General features: G+C 38.3%; 1 protein-coding gene across 4 annotated transcripts in view; it reads right to left on the bottom strand.

Moving 5' to 3' along the window:
* Positions 1–20,086, bottom strand: part of RIC1 (RAB6A GEF complex partner 1) — a 57,347-nt gene that overhangs the window by 23,901 nt on the left and 13,360 nt on the right. For 3 of the 4 annotated variants that reach the window (XM_010586043.1, XM_010586044.1, XM_010586045.1), the window contains one exon: positions 15,533–15,609. The exons of the other annotated variant lie outside the window; for it this stretch is intronic. In XM_010586043.1, the coding sequence (XP_010584345.1) occupies positions 15,533–15,609 (77 nt within the window). The remainder of the gene's footprint in view (positions 1–15,532; positions 15,610–20,086) is intronic. 4 annotated transcript variants of the gene reach the window in all.

Here is a 20,086-nt window from a genome sequence, read left to right as displayed (position 1 = left end):
TGCCTATAAAGAGTATCCAAGCAAAATAAGACAATGAACAGAAAATGAACACTACAATAGCTGTGTAGCCCATCTTAATAATCCCAAAATAAGTTATATATATTAATGCAAATTCTGATTCAATAAAATGGTATTCAACTGTTTCCATTATGTGTTGAATTTTTAAGTATCTCCAATTCATTCTTTGCCAAGATGCATTACAGATATTATAGACTGTAAAATGTGCATGTTTCTCCAGTTCCTTTTGCCAGATCAATGTCTATACTATTAATTCAGCATGCATAACTTAACAGGTAAGACATTTATTACAGTAATTCATAAGAAAGTATCTCCCTATAACAAATTAACAATAAACCTAAGACCTACAAGAAAAGACGTGACTGAGCACTGATTCTCTTCCTTTAAAGACCATTACACAGTATCAACTTCTAGATGTAGAAAGCTTCCAATTTTTATTTTCCTCATTATAAATTTCACATTTCATTCTCTAATGAAATGCAGTTATTTTTAAAACTCAACACAGCATCATTAAAGTATTTCTTATTTGTCTGGGTTATCAGATGTGCCATGCATTTCATTAACTTTTTTTCTCTTAAATGAAAACTGACCTACAATCATAAGTATTGTAACATATCATCCAGTTCACCCATGTCATGAGCATTATGCTAGTAAAAAGAGCACTTTATACATGAAACAGACATTGCAGACAACTTAAGAGTTTAGTATAACTTCATTAGTCAGAAACAACAGATACATACACAAATCTATGTAACCTTTACCTGAATCTTAACTGACAAAACACTTCTTTAATTTTACACCAGGGCAGCCAATGCAACTGCCTAAGACATGGCAGAAACCAAAGCAGCTGCAGTTTTAAGTAAGTTTGACACCACAAGGATACCTCAATCTCTTTTCTGTCTTGGTTATCTCAGTTGACAAGTGCCTTATTCTACTACCATTTTATAGAAAACACAAAGTTCATATCTGTTATTCTTTGATGGATACTACACCTTTTCTTATCCAGCAAGGACAAAGATACATGCTAGCTAAAGTAAGGCCAAGGCAACCTTTGACATTCTGGAGTTAGCAGACGTAAGGTGACCATGAAGGTTTATAGCAAAAAATGAGAAAAATTACTGTATGGTTAGTTAATCTACCACCCACAGATGGTAACTTGTATAAACATTAAATTATTAAAATGTTTGGTTTGCATTTCAAAAGGCAATTAATTACAAAATACAAGTGTCTTGGGAAAGAACAGCCCTTCATGTAAACTAGCTATCATGGACTGACAGGAGGCCTGAAATTAAAAAAAATTTTTAAAAGGTGACTAGTTAATACTAGTGTTGTGGGGATGTTGTGGGGGTTTTTTAAAACAGCAAATGAGACTGCATTTCTTGAAGTTCATCCACCTGATTTGGCCTGGTATCTTTTAGAGTCAGGGATTTCACAGATAAAATGTGTATCATACAGGATTAATTCCTTCTAATCTCTATGTCACTATGCATCCTGTGGGATGGAGAAACACTTACAAAACCACAGGTGTTTGGAGACATGCCTTTCAACCCATATGGACATACAGGTCCAGATAGTATACTCCCAATCAAGATGAAATGACTCTGCATTATCAAGAATCAGTGGTACATCCTAATCTTGTAAGCAAATTACTAAAATTGAGAGAAAACGGTTGTGTAATGCATAAATGTTACTGTTATATATGTATAACACACCATGTAACATGCCTGTTGTAACTGACTGAGGTATATAACGAAGTATAAACACAGTGTTTCTGCACAGCACAAACTATAAAGCCAGAATGGGAATAATATCGTTTAAAAGACATCTTTTCTGGAAGAGAAATTTCAAGTCTCCATATGGGCAGGCTTCTTTTTCTTCAAACAACTTTGATAAAAATAATTTGCAAGAATATTTGAATATTTTCAGTTTCATGAGCTAGTTTCAGCAAATTTGTTACCATCTGCGGAGTACATCTTTTTCCACTGAGGCACTACCATCACGACTGAAACTCCAAAATGCCAGTATTTTAATTCATTGCTTGTGATTATGTCAAATTCATTGATTCAAAGAAACCCTTACTATGGGTGCAAAAGGGCTGCAATCAGAAGTACACTGGGTTCATATAGTCCACATCTGCATGAATCAGCCTTACTAGTTAACTTTGACCTTTAAACGAAGAATGTACACTGCTGACGGAAGAAGGAAAGAATGTTTGGTCTGGGTTGCCACATCGGCATCTGCTATTGTTGTAGCCAAACTTTAAGTAGCTTGCTTTTGCATAAGAATTGAGAGGAACTGACACATTCCAGTGACCGACTAGCTGCATGTGGAAACAAATATAATTACTTCACTTCTATTAGCATGGCATCTGTTAATGTAACTAAACCTGTGAATAAAAATCTCTCAACACTCAGAATTATGAAGAATCTCCCACTACATCTGCAATCCAAGAAAACCCCAAACATGGAAAGATTAGGAATGCCAGGGTGTATTTTTAAAGGTAGAACACAAGATTTATAGGGAAGTTTCAGATCTTGATTTGAAGATCAGGGTGTATTTTTGAAATCACCAGGTTCATTCTCAGTTCCCTATTTAGCATGTCATCAGTGATATGTTTGTTCACAGAAAACAGAGCACTATATGGTGTAACAAAACATCTTTCACATGTTGAAAGGCTATGTAACGTACCTCATGAATCACATTTTAAATAAGGGTAGAGGAATGGCAAACATAAGGCCACCTTAAGGGCTTGCCCTCTTTCTCCCAACTCCAATTCTCTCAGCATTCCCCACAATAACCTTCTCCTGCTGCTCAGTTCTAACCTGATTTCCCCCAAATGAAAGAGAAGCCTATAAATAAGCGAATTGCTAAAATTCTTAGCATGAAGCCATGATTTTTTTGTATTCATTTGATCCTCTTACAAGGGAAGAACTGGCTCTGGAAGTAACACTTTGGTTCTTCAGAAGAAAAAACTATAAGCTCAAACTATGATGCAAGATGCAACAATAAGAAAATGAAGAAGTGTATTTAATGACCCTCCCCCCCCCCAAAAAAAACAAACCCCAAACACCAAACCTTAAGCATCCTAAATTCAAGAAAGAGGCAGCACCATGCAAAAATATAATCAGCTAGCCTCCCCTGAACTGGGAGGAAGACTCTCCTTGGAGTTTGTTATCTGGGGTGGGGTGAGGTTCAGGGAAGAAACAGGACACCAGCCAGCTAATTTTTCTAGCAACACAGTACCACACTTATGTCCTCCACTACATGCACAGTGGTTAAGTGACACAGCGTGATCCACAGACAAAACTCAGCCAGTAATATCAATTACCAGACTTAGTCACTGCTAGCAGAAGAAACTAAGAAATACTTAGGAAGTTAATTACAGCAGAATCTGAACAGAGGTACTTAAGGACTTCATTATAATTTGCAATTAAGGTATATAACACATCATCTTTTTTAGTCTGTTCCAAGTATTTCAAAATAGTGTTCACTGTTCTCTGCTTATTACTGTAGAATCCTATTCCAGAGGTAAAAATAGCATTAGATTAGGATTTAAATTTCCACTTTACTATCTGGGGCAATCATAGTAATATAGATAGCTGTTATGTCTGGATAATAGTTTAGAAAAGTTCAGAGATGCTCTCACAGTCAACAAATACTATGCTTCCAAAAAAATTTAGTGTGCCTAATGGCAGATATCTCATTAACTAAAAAACCAAACAAACAGACAATGGCAGATATCTCACTAACTAAAAAACCAAACAAACAGACAACAAACAAGTCAGTAGCATCCATTCCCACTAGTCAAATTGCAGCTGCTTGGGATGTAATGGAGACATTTTACTGAAAAAAATATTAAAGACTCCACACTTGTTCATCAGTAAATACCTTTAGAACAAATAATTGATACAAACAAGGTAAAATATTTTTACACTACTTTGGAGCTATGATATTCTTAATTGTTGCTACTAAAATGGTGGTGTGGTTTAACCCCAGCCAGCAATTAAGCACCACACAGCTGCTCGCTCACTCCCCTGTACACTGGGATAGGGGAGAGAATCAGGGAAAACAAAAGTAAAACTTGTGAGTTGAGATATGAATAGTTTAATAGGACAGAAAGGAAGGAAATACTAATGACAGTAACAACAATAATAAAGCAACAATAATAATAATAAAAGGATTGGTATATACAAAACAAGTGATGCACAAAATGCAATTGCTCACCACTCATTGACTGATGCCTAGTTAGCTCCGGAGCAGCAAGCCACCCTCCCCCCTCACCAACTCCCCCCAGTTTATATACTGGGCATGACACCACATGGTACAGAATATCCCTTGACCAGTTTGGGTCAGCTGTCCTGGCTCTGTTCCATCCCAACTTCTTCTGCCCCTCCAGCCTTCTTGCTGGCTGGGCATCAGAAGCTGAAAAATCCTTGACTTGATACTACTTAGCAACAATCAAAACCATCAGGGTATTATCAACATTATTCTCACACTAAATCCATACCCTAACACTATACCCACTACTAGAAAGAAAATTAACTATCCTGGCCAAAACCAGGACAGTATCCATCCCTTATTCTATACCATTTACGTCATGCTCAGGTCCCATACTTTCCAGTACCTTGCAATTAATCACCATCACCTTTCCTGTCCTTTGATACATATATACACACACAGAAGTATCATCCTTTTAGTCTATGAGCCATCCCTCTAAAATTGCTGTTGTTTTCATTCAGTCCACCACTTTGGGCTCCATCTGTCACAAGTCTGTCTGGGCAGGAAGGGTGCTGTGAAGTCCGCTTAGTCAGCAGAGCGGGATTGGGCTTCGGTGCGGTGTGGCGGGTGGGTGACATTGGGCACAGCAGGCGTATGGTGTGTAACGTTGGACTGTTGCATGCTGAAGTCAGTTCTGGTCCCGTGACTACTGCACTTGCCTCAGTTTTATCGAAGTTCATTCTTCCTTAATCTAGGTGATTCTAACTGTAATACCATTGATACAGCATAGCACAACTATAGTAATGATGACATACAGTGGCAGGTTTATATAGCAATTAACATCACACAATTTAATTCATTGGCTTTTCTCACCTAACATCAACCCCCCTTGAGGCACACAGCTGACTTCCCCATCCTTCCTTATCACCCTCCAAGTGCACTCAGGTCCTTGAGCAAAAGCAATCCCATGGATGGGTTTGCTTTTGCCTGAGGCAGCAGTGACCCAGACTGTCTTCCCTAACTTACTCTTCATGTGCACTGTGGGGAATTTATCCCCTTTTACAGTACATAAAGTTCTGATTGGGCAGGGCCAGCCTGAATGGCAGGTCCTCTGGTGTTGACTAACCAGGTGGCTTTTGCTAAATGGGTGTCCCAATGTTTGAAAGTCCCACCCCCCATTGCTCTCAGTGTAGTCTTCAACAGTCCATTGTATAGTTTGATTTTCCTGGAGGCTGGTGCATGACAGGGGATGTGATATACTCACTCAATGCCATGCTCTTTGACACAGGTGTCTATGAGGTTGTTTTGGAAATGAGTCCCATTGTCTGACTCAATTATTTCTGGGGTGCCATGTTGCCATAAGACTTGTTTTTCAAGGCCCAGCATAGTGTTCCAGGTGGTGTCGGGGCATGGGATATGTTTCCAGCCATCCGGTGGTTGCTTCCACCATTGTAAGCACATGGCACCTGCCTTGGAGGATTTGTGGGAGTGTGATATAGTCTATCTGCCAGGCTTCCCATATTTATATTTCAGCCATTGCCCTCCATACCACAGGGGCTTTAGCCACTTGGCTTGCTTAATTGCAGCATGTTTCACATTCATGGATAACTTATGCTATACTATCCATGGTCAAGTCCACCCCTCAGTCATGAGCCCATCTACATGTTGCATCTCTTCCCTGATGGCCTGAGGTGTCATGGGCCCACCAAGCCATAAATAATTCAACCTTATGTTGCCAGTCCAGATCCACCTGAACCACTTCAATCTTAGCAGCCTGATCCACCTGCTGGCTATTTTCATGTTCTTAAGTGGCCCGACTCTTGGGTACATGAACATCTACGTGACACATTTTTACAAACAAATTCTCTAGCTGGGACGCAGTATCTTGCCACAGTGCAGCAGCCCAGATGGGTTTACCTCTGCGCTGCCAGTTGCTCTGCTTCCATTACTGTAACCAACCATACAGGGCATTTGCCACCATCCATGAGTCAGTACAGAGATAGAGCACTGGTCATTTTTCTCGGTCAGCAATGTCTAAAGCTAGCTGGATTGCTTTCACCTCTGCAAACTGGCTTGATTCACCTTCTCCTTCACCAGTTTTCTGAAACTTGTCGTGTGGGACTCCACGCAGCAGACTTCCACCTCCAATGCTTTCCTACAATGCGACAGGACCCATCAGTAAACAAGGCATACTGCCTCTTATTTTCTGGTGGTTTTTTATACAGTGGGGCCTCTTCAGCATGGGTCACCTCCTCTTCTAGTGATATTCCAAAATCTTTGCCCTCTGGCCAGTCTGTGATCAATTCCAAAATTCCTGGGCGACTGGGGTTTCCTATGCAAGCTCATTGTGTCATCAGTGCAACCCACTTACTCCACATGGCATCAGTTGCATGATGTTTAGAGGGAACCTTCCCTTTGAACATCCAGCCCAGCACCAGCAGTTGGGGTGCTAAGAGGAGCTGTGCTTCAGTACCAACCGCTTCCGAGGCAGCTGCCAGCGTCTCTTTTTCTGTTGGAGTATAGTGAGCCTCAGATCCTCAATATCCCTGACTCCAAAATCCTAGGGGTTGGCCTCAGGTCTCCCACAGCAGTTTCTGCCAGACTCCAGGTAGGGCCATTCTTCCCAGCTGCAGTATAGAGCACATTTTTAACATCTTGTCCTGCTTGGACAGGCCCAAGGGCTACTGCATGAACAATCTCCCGTTTAATTTGTTCAAAGGCTTGTCATTGTTCAGGACCCCATTTAAAATGGTTCTTCTTCTGGGTCACTTGAGAGAGAGGGCTTACAATCACACTGTAATTTGGAATATGCATCCTCCAAAAACCCACAATGCCTAAGAAAGCTTGTGTTCCCTTTTTATTAGTCGGTGGAGACATAGCTGTTATTTTGTTGATCACATTCACTGGGCTCTCATGATGTACATCTTGCCATTTGTTTTGGGTTTGTGTGGCTGGGTTTTGATAGTGGGGAAGAGGCTACAGGGGTGGCTCCTGTGAGAAGCTGCTAGAAGCTTCCCCGGCTCAAAGTTGGACCCACCTCTGGCCAAGGCTGAGCCCATCAGCAATGGTGGTAGCACCTCTGGGATCACATATTTAAGAAGGGGAAACCTGCAGTGGAGGAGAGGAGTAGAATGTGAGAGAAACACCTATGCAGATACCGAGGTCAGTGAAAAAGCAAAGTGTGGCCAGCACTCTGCTGCCAGAGGGATTGAGAAAAATGCATTAGCGATATCAATTGTGGCACACCACTTGGCTGCCTTTGACTCCAGTTCATATTGAAGTTCTAGCATGTCTGGCACAGCAGCATTAAGTGGCGGTGTGACTTCATTCAGGCCACGATAGTCCATGCCTGGATCTCTGGGTGATTGTGCATTGTCTGGGTCATAATAAATCATCTCCAGCACAGATAATTCCCTCAGGTACTGGATACCTCTCTCCATGGTGGTCCACTTGCCTGGTTGACATATAACATCTTCCTTGAAGGGGTACCTTTCCTTCATGCTTGACAGGAGTCACCTACAGAGGCTGAGGACTTGTGTCCCTTTTCCAATTGTCTTATCAATACAACCTTCCCTAGAAAGCGATCCCAGCTGCTTGGCTTCCCTACCCTCCAATTCCAGGCTACTAGCCCCATTGTCCCAGCATCTAAGCAGCCAGCTGATAATGTGTTCTCCTGGACAACGGCTGAAATCTTTTCACATATCCCACAGCTCATTCAGGAACAGGGATCGCATGATTACCTCTGGTTCTGCTTCTTCCTACTGGTCCTGTGATAACCCTAGCACACTGATTTTTTTTGTATATTTCTTCTTCTGTATGGAGGCAACTGATACTGGCACAGGCTGGTTCTCTGGTTCAGCTGCAGTGGCTGTCGCCAGGGTTGGAGTAGACGCAGTTTTGTTGTGAGATCCAGAGACCTTCTCTTCTCGTTGAGGGTATTGAATAGTGTTGAACAGGGCTCGATAGGCATAGGCCAGGCCCCAGCATGCTGCAGTTATTTGTGTGTCTGTGGAATTGCCAGGGTGACAGCATGCTTTTTCCAAACATCTTACTAGATTTTCTGGATTCTGCACTTGTTCAGAGGTAAAGTTCCAAAACACTGGAGGTGCCCACTGTCCTACATACTTGCCCATACTATCCCCCACACCCTGCCACTCATATTATCCAGCCTCAGGGCAGATCTCTGGGTTATGTTTCAACTATTAAAAGCATTATACATGTGAGAAAAACAGGGCAAACAAGGTTTCTAAATGAATTTACACCACCAAGAACTCTGAGTTGCTCTCCCTGAAGGCACAAAAGCAAAAAACTGACAACAGCCATTACTGTTGCATTAGCACGATTACACAATATTTATTAACTGTTTTAAAATGGTTCACGTGAAGACTTCAGTTAGTGAATTGTCTGTACAGCTAAGGACTTAACTTTTTTGTACCTGATTCAAAAAGCCTGCGTCACCTCTAAACGTGTGATTCCTCACTAACAATTCACTGCCCACTGTGCTTTTTAGGAATGGTTCTTAAAGAAGTAAAACAAGTTACACTATGAGCTCTGATTTCCACACAACTAGCTTCTTCTCACCCCTAAACCTGCATCTCTCCACCATACACTGCAGGCAGCCACCCGCAGAAGATGAAATATGTCTGGCTGGATCCAGAGCTATACGCACACAGATTGGCAAGAGCTGGACGAATAAAACTTTAAAGAGAGTCTATGGAAACAACTATAAAGAATGAATAAGGGTTTAGAAAAGTAATTCTTAGCACAGCCTTTTCTACGCAATTAGGTAGCAACAGGTTTCTGTGGTTTGAGAAGAGAAAAAACTAGCTAGCATATTAATCAATTATTCATGTAAAAAGCTAAATGGTTTATCAAATTATTATTCCAGTTGCAAAGACTTCTTGATGACATTTTAAACCTCCTGAACCACATCAAGGGCTAGCAAGTGCCATAATGGTTAATAAAAATTCTACAACTAATCTAGTTTTAAAAATACATTTTCCAACCAATGCCAAAAACAACTTACAGGGAAAACCACACTGCTAAAGTTTAGCACAAGCTTAATTCTGAACAAAAATTATTTGCTAAGTTAATTAACTGTACACCTCATCAGTTACCCTTGCAGAGTTTAAAGTTCAAAACCTTTGTACACACTAATCTTAAGTCCGCTGAATCAGGAAAAAAATCCCCACTGATGAGGTAATTTATGGCACCTATAAATCAACATGCTATAAAAAAAGGAAAAAAACTTTGAGAAGTGCCAGAAAGAGTCAGACATGAATACAGTAACCAGACGTATAAGCAACAATACAGCATTGCAAACCAGGATATAAACACTAGCTTGTTCACATGCCCATATTGGTCAGAAAACAACTTCAATTTTTAAAGTATTTTCAGGTACTTAAAAATCTATAGCACTGAGGTCTCATTCTAAATTTACACAACATTCATATCACTTTCCCCCACCCCTCAAATGCAGGCTCCACTTAAGAATATGAGGAAATCTGAGGCAAAAAGAATCTCCAATTACCATGTTTAGTTTATTAACCATGTAAAGTTTTTTAGGTTTTGTCTTTTTTAAAGGCAAAAGTATCCTCAGCATTAAGTCACTGCACGCTGCCTCTTTGAGTGACAAATCCTAAGTCACTCTCCTTGACAGAACTCTAAACAGAAATAACTATCAGTTCAGTACCGGGAAGCCTCTACTGCGATGGTGTTACACATCTCTTCACTGTGAAACAAAGGAATATCTGTACAAGTTCCTTTGGAAACTTCTCCAAAAAATATTACTGTACCTTATCACAGCTTACAAAGCTAAAAATTTGCTTGTCTGCACTCACACTTTTCTTAAGTGTATCACAGGTGGAGATTAATTTTATTTTACCATTCTGTTATTGTAAGATAATGGTACATATGTACGTTTTCTTCATGTTTTATCTTGCAACGACTTTAGTAATATGGTAGTAAAATTAGACTGAACTAATTGAAGCAGGACTTTGTACTTGGGCTCACTGCAGGAAAGTACCCCAGAATGTGGGCTAACAGCCAATCCTGATTCTTTTCCAAGTCTGCTCTGAACTGGAGCAAAGTCTCCAAGAGCTGGAATGAAGCTGCAGACTATTCTGGCTCAATTTAAAAAACAAAACCCCACACAATTACTGCTTTTTTTCCTGTTTTTAGTCTAACAAATTAAGCAGGATACTTTAGGTTTTCATTGAGCATGAATGTCTGTTCACTCCAAGAACAGACTAGCAATTCCTAGTGAAATATCGACAGAGCCATAAGTATTTCCTTCAACTGAACAACTGCAATTCATAACATTCCTAAAATATTACAATTTGACAAAAACCTATCAATTGACTCCAGCAAAAATTTTAAAAGCTTCCCTTTTTTATATATAAATACTCAGATTTTATGACAGAATGCTATGCTTATGATATGAGCACTTGTTTTATCACATTAATCTAATAACAGATTTTACCTAAAATGTACATAATGCTGAACAGGTCAGTTCCTTAACCCTTACCATATCTACATAAGTATATTTTAAACTGATTAAACCTTTAAAGATATAAAATAGCTAGGGTTTAAAACGAATTTCCCACTCAACCATCTTAAAGTATTTCATATATTCTCAATTTTGTAGGAGCTATGCCCTCAGTGATTGACAGAACAAACTTAAAAGGTTTTGTGGGCTCCAGCTGCAAACGTTGATAATCCTGAATTCCAGCACTTCCACTAAAACACCAAATTTCAGAATATAAAGACCATTACAATAGGTTGATATGAAAAGGAGGAAGTCATGCCAAATAGGCAGTTTTAAACAGGAAATCTGTTTTCCTAGACTCTGATTCTGTCCATTTTTAAACAAACAATAGCAGGGGACAGGGGGAGTTCACTGAACCTTCCGTTCCAAAATCTGGTTATTTCACACTACTAAAAGATAAGGGGAAGCAGAGAATCTTGCATTCAAACATGATGACAGGGAGCTTAGTCTCAACTCACACTTTAGCTCTTCTACTACACCTGTGTTGATTAGATTGGGAGAGAAGAGAGAGACTTGGCGCTAAAATAAAACCCCACATACTGTGATTAGATATACTGCAATGCCTGTTGAGTTATAAATGGCAAAAGTGTTTCTGTCACTTCCAATGCAGTTTGGGGTTTGTTTTTTTTGACCTTGAGGAATTTTGTTCAAGCTGTACCAGCAAAAAACTTTTGCAAGTGTAATTACAGTTTACACAATAACTGTATGGTAGAATAGTTCTGTTAACAGATCAAATACAGGCAAGCTGTTCTAGATCATCTTGCTCAACAGCCATATAGTGTAACAACTCTGTGTAATAACAACTATAAACTAGAAGGACTGTACTTCTTCTCCACAAATGTCCCTCTCCCATATGGACAAATGAGGTGTGATTTTCATTTCCAGCAACTTTTTTTGGTCCTTTTCTTCAAATCAAGGCTAAACCGTTATCAAGGATATTTTAAAACAGTTATTTAAAAAATAACAACACTACATAAAAGTATAACTTTACTGCAGCTACCAGTGTACCAATCTGGAAGACTGCAAAAATAACTGAAGTCAAGAAAGTGACTGTCTATCATATACCTTATTACCCACTTTTCTGACATTCTTTTTTTACTTACAGTAAAATATACAAATTTTATTTAAATGAGAGCTAAGCTGACAGAAGAATTTAAACACAACCTTTCTCAATGTTTTCACTTGTATGGGATCAAATCTAGCTGCAAGTTCAACTTCAGGATACTGACTAAACTAGAAAATTTTGCACCAGGATTCTGGCACAGCTGGTGACATTACTGGTGTGTACTCCCAGCACACAACCACCTCATTATGTTGGCCTGCACTGCTTAAGAATTCTGTCCAAGCTGAAGTTGTATTAAGAGAGTTTTCCTTTATTTTTGTAGGCACTACAATGAAATTTTATATTTCTATCAGAGCTGGCCATTATTATTTAAAGAAAGGATACTAGAACAGGCTTCATTCTGCTTTCAAAAAATTAGTAGATATGGACTGTTCATCAACCTTAAGAATTATTCTACTTTTTAAAATTATGAATAAGACAGAACTTTTAGGAGCACTGACTTAAGTGTGTTCACCACCAAAAAAAAAAAAACCAACCCAACAAAAAACCAACAACAAACAAAAACCCACAACTGATGAAATTCTACAACATCTCTTAACTTTCTGGTGTGTTATGGAAGTGTCCAAAGAGAAGAATGGTAGACAAAAAAACCTTTATCTCAAATATGCAACGTGTGGAGACCTACATTTGAACCTTTTGTCCATCCTTTTCAGCGTTTTTACTGACTTGTTTCCAGCAGCTGTCCTATCACAGCACTAATGCATGGACAGCCTTACATGTTTATGCTCTCTGCAAAAATCACCACCCTCCCACTCAATTTGCCTAACGTAGGTAAATAACCACATAAGACAGAGCTGGACAAACTGTAATTAATATTTGCATGAGAGCTAAAATGTTGCAAGCAATTGATTTATCATGACCTATCATATGAGAATTATCATATGACTATCACTGAACAGTCACTCCATGTTTTTGAACTTTCCAGTGCTACTACTCAGTGCTACTTCAAGGTCACCATTTTCTAATGCCAGCCTTTTATTATATGCCAACTTGCAAGCTAAGCTACTGGAATCCAGGGTAGGGGATAGGGAGGGGCAAAGAAGGGAGATGGGCAGGTTTAGTTTCCCTATCAGGTCAGCAACCTGACTTTACTTAAGGCACAGCTGCATAATCCCTGCTGCCAACACAGAGGAAGGAGCCAAGAACACACTGTTACAGTGGGAGAAAACAGTAAGATGTCCCCTTTTAAGCATAAGGCAAGTCACATACGAGGCCTTTCACTGATTTTTTAATGGCTTCAGAGTTAGGAAAATTAATTTGGTATTGTTCAGTCCAGTAGAAATTAAATACAAGCATTTCAGTGAAATAATTCTTTGGAAAATGAACATATGCCAGAAGAAAGTTAGAAGTTTCAATTCTGGGCTTTTGGATTAGTTTGTCTGTTTGTTCATTTTGGGTTTATGGGGATGTTTGGTTTGGGTTTTTGGTTTGGCGGGGGGGTGTGTGGTTTAGTATTTGATGTACAAAGCAAATTAGTCCAACAGCCTACAGGCAGTGCCCTGTATCTGCACCAAAAAAATTTCACCCCATAGCTTATAGAATAATTTGATGTTAATCACAGCAGGCATAATTCACACAAAAATGCTTGTGTCTTTCTTTTGATCTAATATAACCAGAACAGTAGTAATTTTATGTAGGTTTTCAAAAATGAGGGCTAAATATAGACAGATTAGTAATCCCAGTAAATTCAGTGAGATCATTCATCATCTTAAAGTTAAGCAGATGCATTTGTCTTAGGAGACTGTGAGCAACTATCATAAACTTTCTAGGGACAAACACCTTGTCTTATTCATCCACAGAATCAGCATTATACCCTTTGGGGCTACACAAATATATCTTCAAATCCTGACCATTCAACACACAGCTAACAGAAAGACTTTTTGCATAAAACACAAATTTAGGTTGACAACACAAATTGATTATCAATGTTTTATATAAAAGTGAGACTGGTTAGTCATTGACTGCTTAATAGATATATCCAAACCTTCCTACACGTGGCATGTCTAAACAAACTTTTCAAAGCTTCTTTTTTAACTCTTACTTCACATTTTATACTTATTTCCATATATTTTCAGATTTTGCCAATAAAAAAACCCCCAACTTTCCAAACAGAACAAGAACAAAACATAAACTATTTTTAGTCTTTTGCATTACGTACAGCTGAAGACATACTATCCCTTTACTTATTTCAACAGGGTGCAGCAACAGCTTGTCTGCTTCTTTAATTTTTTTTTAAATGATGACAGATATGAAAAGTCAGTTTGAAAAATGCTATTCAGGTCTCAGAAAAAGCAAGTAGTCTTAAGTTTTTGGAAAATAGACAAGTGAGTTGCAATAGTAAATTCCATTTAATTCCAGAGCTTTGAGGGCTATTTCAGAGGCCACAAGATGCATTATAGTAGTAACACACACAGAATTTTCTACTCAATGAAGCAAGAACTCACTTTAAAATATTTTACTACCTGCCAAGTCATGTCTTCCTATATGCACTTGTAAAAGAATAGACATTTAAAATTTAAATACTCATGAAGACCTGATTTTTTTTTTAATGTTCACGGTTGAACAGTTATGATTTAAAAAATCAAAATATTTTCCCCTCACATGGTATCATAGGTTATCCAACACTCCCCATAGATGTCCATTTGGAGACACCCACAAATGAACTTTAACTTGTTTTATGAATATGAAAAAAAAATTAAAATTGACTAGCATCATCATAATAACAAAGGTATATATAGAGATATATGAAAAAAAGCAGTTTCTAGCCAATGAGAAATCAAGGGTGTTTTATTATTCCTGTGGACAAATTTGATCCAATCACTGACTATGGATTCTGCCTATCTAAACACACACAAATACATATAAATATACCCCTTCGGGTTTTAATTTGTGCTACATATTTCCCAATTTTGCCAAATCTAAAGTCAACTAAGTCAACCACAAATACATCCAACATACACATAAAAAGAATTCTGTCAATTCACCATAAGAAAAATAAGATAATGACAACATAACACACTGCAGCTAATATACTTGTATATTCTTACTGAAATAATAATAATATTATTATTAATAATAATATTATTACTATTATTATTACTATTATTATTACTATTATTATTATTACTATTATTATTAGTATTATTATTACGAATAATAATATATTCGTATTCTTTCCAAAATATTGAGAATTTATTTCCCATTTGTTTCAAAAATCTCTAAGTTACTACAAAGTTGGGGAGCGGAGAGGAATCTATTAAAAAATTGCACCCTAATAGTTCCTAAGAAACATGACTTGAGTTACTCAAAAGGAATTAAAGCTTGGTACAGGTCATGAATTCAACAAACTACCTCAAATTATAAAATTAGACAATTTTAACCCTGCTATTTAGGATTTTGAGAGCTTATAAGATAGACCTAAGGAATCTTACCAGCACACAGCAAACCAATTAGACCAAATTCTCTTCTGAACTGACTCTAACTCATAGGAATGATGCTTCATATACTCATCAAGTTTTAAAACATACTTTGGAAGGAAATATTTTTTACCATAAAATCTGCTTAGGACTTGTCTAGCCATATTTTTTTCACACTGTGGGGATGCAAAGGAAGTTTAAAATACTCACTTGGGATACATTGGCTCATAAAGATACTTGTCTCTTGCTGATGGGATTTCAAAAAATAAGATGTATCCATTTGCAGTCTGAAAGAGAAACACTGATAAGATACATGTCTAGTTCATCTGCATGAGTAAAATCTACAGATTCTTGCGATTTCTACATATGTCTCATATATTGAGCATAAATACATACTCATACCAAGTTTCAGATACACTAAAAAACTTTGTGTTCAAATTCATCCTGAGTAAAATCCATACTAGCCCTTAAAGCCTACTGAATAGATCACTCAGTAGGTAGAAAAATGGAAAAACACCATTGCTGACGTATGTGTCCAGCAGAAATTTTCCTCTGATTCATATAACTACATAAAACCAGACAGCTACATCAGATATTTAGAACCTGGACACCTAACTCCCACCAGCGAAGAGAATTAATGCACAAAGCATGTAGCAGAAGGTAGCAAGCCTTCAGAACAAGAACTCAAGGTGTTTGAACAGTATGGACACTACACAGTGCAAATAAGCTAGGCACTACCTCGCAATGTTTGTCATCCAGGTAGTTTTCCAAAAATCCTTATGTCACACAGTGTCTTTAGATATTAAAACACCTTTCAAAATCTTCCAGTGTCTGAAAAAAATTTATACTATAATTCAATCCCAAGTCATATTCTGTCATTCTGGAAGACTGACTTCAAACTATAACGCTATTCAGAGAACAAATATAAATCATTTAGTTATCAGGTGTTCCAGTCACGACTAGAAGCTGATCCAGTGTTCGTATAAGCACAGGAGAGGCAGATGACCAGTAAGGTTAGTTGTTCAAAGAAGTACGATTTGTTTAAAGCACAAATTTATCCTTCAGGCAAATAGGCAAATGCATTTTGGTTAAACAGTGTTTCCATCCAATCATTTTAATATGGGCAGGGCATGTACCTAAAGCACTATTACGGGACACAAGAAGCACTGAAATTAATGGTTTCAAGTTGCTTTGCAAGGCTGGTTTCCTTTTCTTTGAATAAAGGAAAAAGTAACCCTCTTGTTAGCGTAGTTTATCAGTTCACAGATGCCATATTTTTCCCCAGTCAAATATATTGCTTTATCATGAAATAAATTTGTGTTTTGGCTTCAAAGTTCAAGAAATGCAACTATTCTCATTCAAAGCAAGTATCTTTCTCATGCAAGAATAAAATCCAAACCATAACTGGTGAGCTTGAGACAGGCTGAAAATAAATGGAAGCTTTTCTATGTGCAGTAATATCATGTTCAGGTATTATGTGGTAAAGAAACATGCTCATTTCTAACATCTTTACAGGTTCTTTCCGTTACATCATTAAATATTTAACCTGTACGTTATCTTATCCTGGAAAGAAAAGTAAAACAATACTGTGAAGTATCTTTATACTGATATTGAGGTACAAAGGGCCTTACTGAACACTAATCAAAGAACAAACTTGGTATTGTTACAGGTTCATTTCTAAATAGAACCTCAAATTCCATGAAGAGCTGGATGAAATGCAGAAGCATTCAACCATATGCTTCCTGCAAATTGATCATATTCATTCACATAAGTTTCCAGATTGCTTTAGAAATGTCTGTGTTGCGATGAACCTACTAAAGTAACCATCACTGTCATCTGTTCCCTGATCATTCTCATCTCTGACAGCCGAAAGTATAAACATACAGTACCTTTCAAGGGATTTCACCACATAGTTTCTCGTATGCTACGATGTTTAATAAAGCTCTGCCTTAGCTACGGGAATGCAGACTGAAGAGCAGTCTCCATCAGAGGACTGCCTGTAACAGGGGAAGGACTAAAATGCCTTGTTTATTTCTCTGTATTGAAGCATCTTGATCCAGTTCACAAGTTTAACTACTAGAATCAGCTACCTTAGGTGTATGTACTAATCTAGACAAGGAACAAAATATTTCCCAGCAACACTGGAAAAAACACAAATGCAGCAATATGAGAGAAGAAACTACAAAATACCAGGGAAAAAAGATCAGTTTAGAAAATGTGCCAACAGTTTAGCAATAGAGGATACCAGTATAGAAGAAGTTAGAATTGCTAGGGGATGATGACAGTGTGAGAACTGCTTAAGTTTGTTTAACTGCATACCATTAAAGCTACTTGAGGTATTTTATAGAGCCTTATATGCTAGACCAAAGTTTGCCTTCAATACAAATAATAATTACCTCAAAGCATATGCTGCAAAGTGATTTATTTTCAGAGAGATGCTCTGAACACTCTGGCAGTCAGAAATGACAAATGCTGTGCATCACTGCTCTAGTGGACATTAAATACAGACTACAGTCTCCAGTACTATGTTGTTAAAAAAAAGTGAATGTACCACTTGGCTAATAAGTACATACTAAGCCTTTTGTTCACCTTCCTAAAAACAAAGTACAACATAATTTTGTTATTACGTAAAACTACTACAATCAAGCAACTCAAGAGCACAGGTAATAACAGGTAGAAACTAAATCACCTAAGTCAGCTTTCAAACTAGTATTTTTAGCTATTGCACAGGACTTCAGTAATTAACTGAAGTTAATTCAGTTCAACAAAACTGGTAGTACAAACTATTCTTTTTTTAATTAATAACTTGCTGTGCTATTGCTCCTTCATTTGTACTCGTTAGTTTTCTTCTGAAGAAAAAGTCACAAAGAAGGGAAAAAATGTTTATTCTCTTGGAAAGATGTTCACAGTTTTACTTAGGGATAAAAGTATCATGCATCAGCAGGAACATTCATTAAGCTCCCAAAACTGCCTTTCCACCACATCTCTCTATAACAAAAATACCAATACTTGTAAATGTGGTCTTTCAGTAGGACTCATTAACTGTTTCAAATTCAACTTCACATATATTCCAAAAGCATTATTAAAAGAAACTTGCAAAACAGAACTGGTGTTAAAACTACCATAACAAATATACTTGACTATATTATTTGTATATATACACCCAGGAGATGCAATATAAGCATAAGAAACATGAAGAATATTAGAAATTTCACTGTTTTATAAACTGTATGACCATTTCAAATTTTAATTTGTCAAACTCAAGTTTACAAACTGACACTCTATGGGCATTTAGATTCTGACATCATCTGCCAAAAAGAACACTATATATTCAGCTGCAGAAAAAATTGAAAGCACGGTAACTGAACTGGTAACTAAATTAAAGCTAGTCTGACTGTCAACTAAACCATAAGGTCTCTTGAGCACATGGATGCCAACACCACAGAAAAACAGAACATGCAAAGTAATTCAATATAACAATTTAAATCTTTTCTGAACTACTGCATAAAGGTATAATTAAAATATGTTTAGATAGTTTACTTGTGATGATATGCTGTATTAAAAAATTGAAGAATTCTTTTTTATTCATAGTAAATTCTTTTTTATTCATAGGGCAGGCAACTCAGGAAGAGTACAGAGATCTTGTTAAGTCATGCAGAGATTAAGTTAGGCAAAATCTTAGCTAGAACTCAATCTGGCTACTATCATAAGAGCCAACAAAAAATGTTTTTACAAATGTGTTAACAATAAAAAGAGAGCCAAGGAGAATATCTATCCCTTATTGGATACAGAGGGGAACATTGCCACCAGAGATGAGGAAAAGGCTGAGGTACTTAATGCCTTCTTTACCTCAGTCCTTAATAGTGAGACCAGTTATCCTCAGGGTACTCTGCCCCTTGAGCTGGAAGGCAAGGATGGAGAGCAGAATATATCCACCATAATCCTGGAGGAAATAGTGACCTACTATGCCCTCTGGACACTCACAAGTTTTCGGGACTAGATGGGATCCATCCAAGAGTACTGAGGGAGCTGGCAGAGGAGCTTGCCAAGCCACTCTCCATCATCTATCAGCAATCCTGGTCAATAGGGGAGATTCCCAGAGGACTGGAGGCTTGCCAGTGTGACTCCCATTTACAAGAAGGGTCGGAGGGAGGATCTGGGGAACTACAGGCCTGTCAGCCTGACCTTGGTACCAGGGAAGATTATGGAGTGGTTCACCTTGAGTGCGCTCACATGGCCATGGGGATCAGGCCCAGCCAGCATGGGTTCATGAAAGGCAGGTCCTGCTTGACCAACCTGATTCCTTCTATGACCAGGCGACCTGCCTAATGGATGAGGGAAAGGGTGTGGATGTTGTCTACCTGGACTTCAGCAAGGCCTTTGACGCTGTCTCTCACGGCATACTCCTTGAGAAGCTGGCAGCTCATGGCTTAGACAAGTGTACTCTTCTCTTGGTAAAAAAACTGGCTGGATGGACAAGCCCAGAGGGTTGTGGTGAATGGGGTGAAATCCAGTTGGCAGCGGGTCACAAGTGGTGTTCCCCAGGGCTCAGTATTGGGCCCCGTTCTGTTTAATATCTTCATCAATGATTTGGATGAGGGAATTGAGTGCACCCTCAGCAAGTTTGCAGATGACACCAAGTTGGGAGGGAGGGTTGATCTGCTTGAGGGTAGGGAGGCTCTACAGAGGGATCTGGACAGGCTGGATTGATGGGCTGAGGCCAATTGTATGAGGTTCAACAAGGCCAAGTGCCGGGTCCTGCAC

This window comes from Haliaeetus leucocephalus, unplaced genomic scaffold (genome assembly GCF_000737465.1).
Source record: "Haliaeetus leucocephalus isolate CR32 unplaced genomic scaffold, Haliaeetus_leucocephalus-4.0 Scaffold139, whole genome shotgun sequence".
NCBI lineage: Eukaryota > Metazoa > Chordata > Aves > Accipitriformes > Accipitridae > Haliaeetus > Haliaeetus leucocephalus.
The sequence above is the reverse complement of the archived record's forward strand: the minus strand, read 5'-3'. Positions and strand labels throughout refer to the sequence as shown.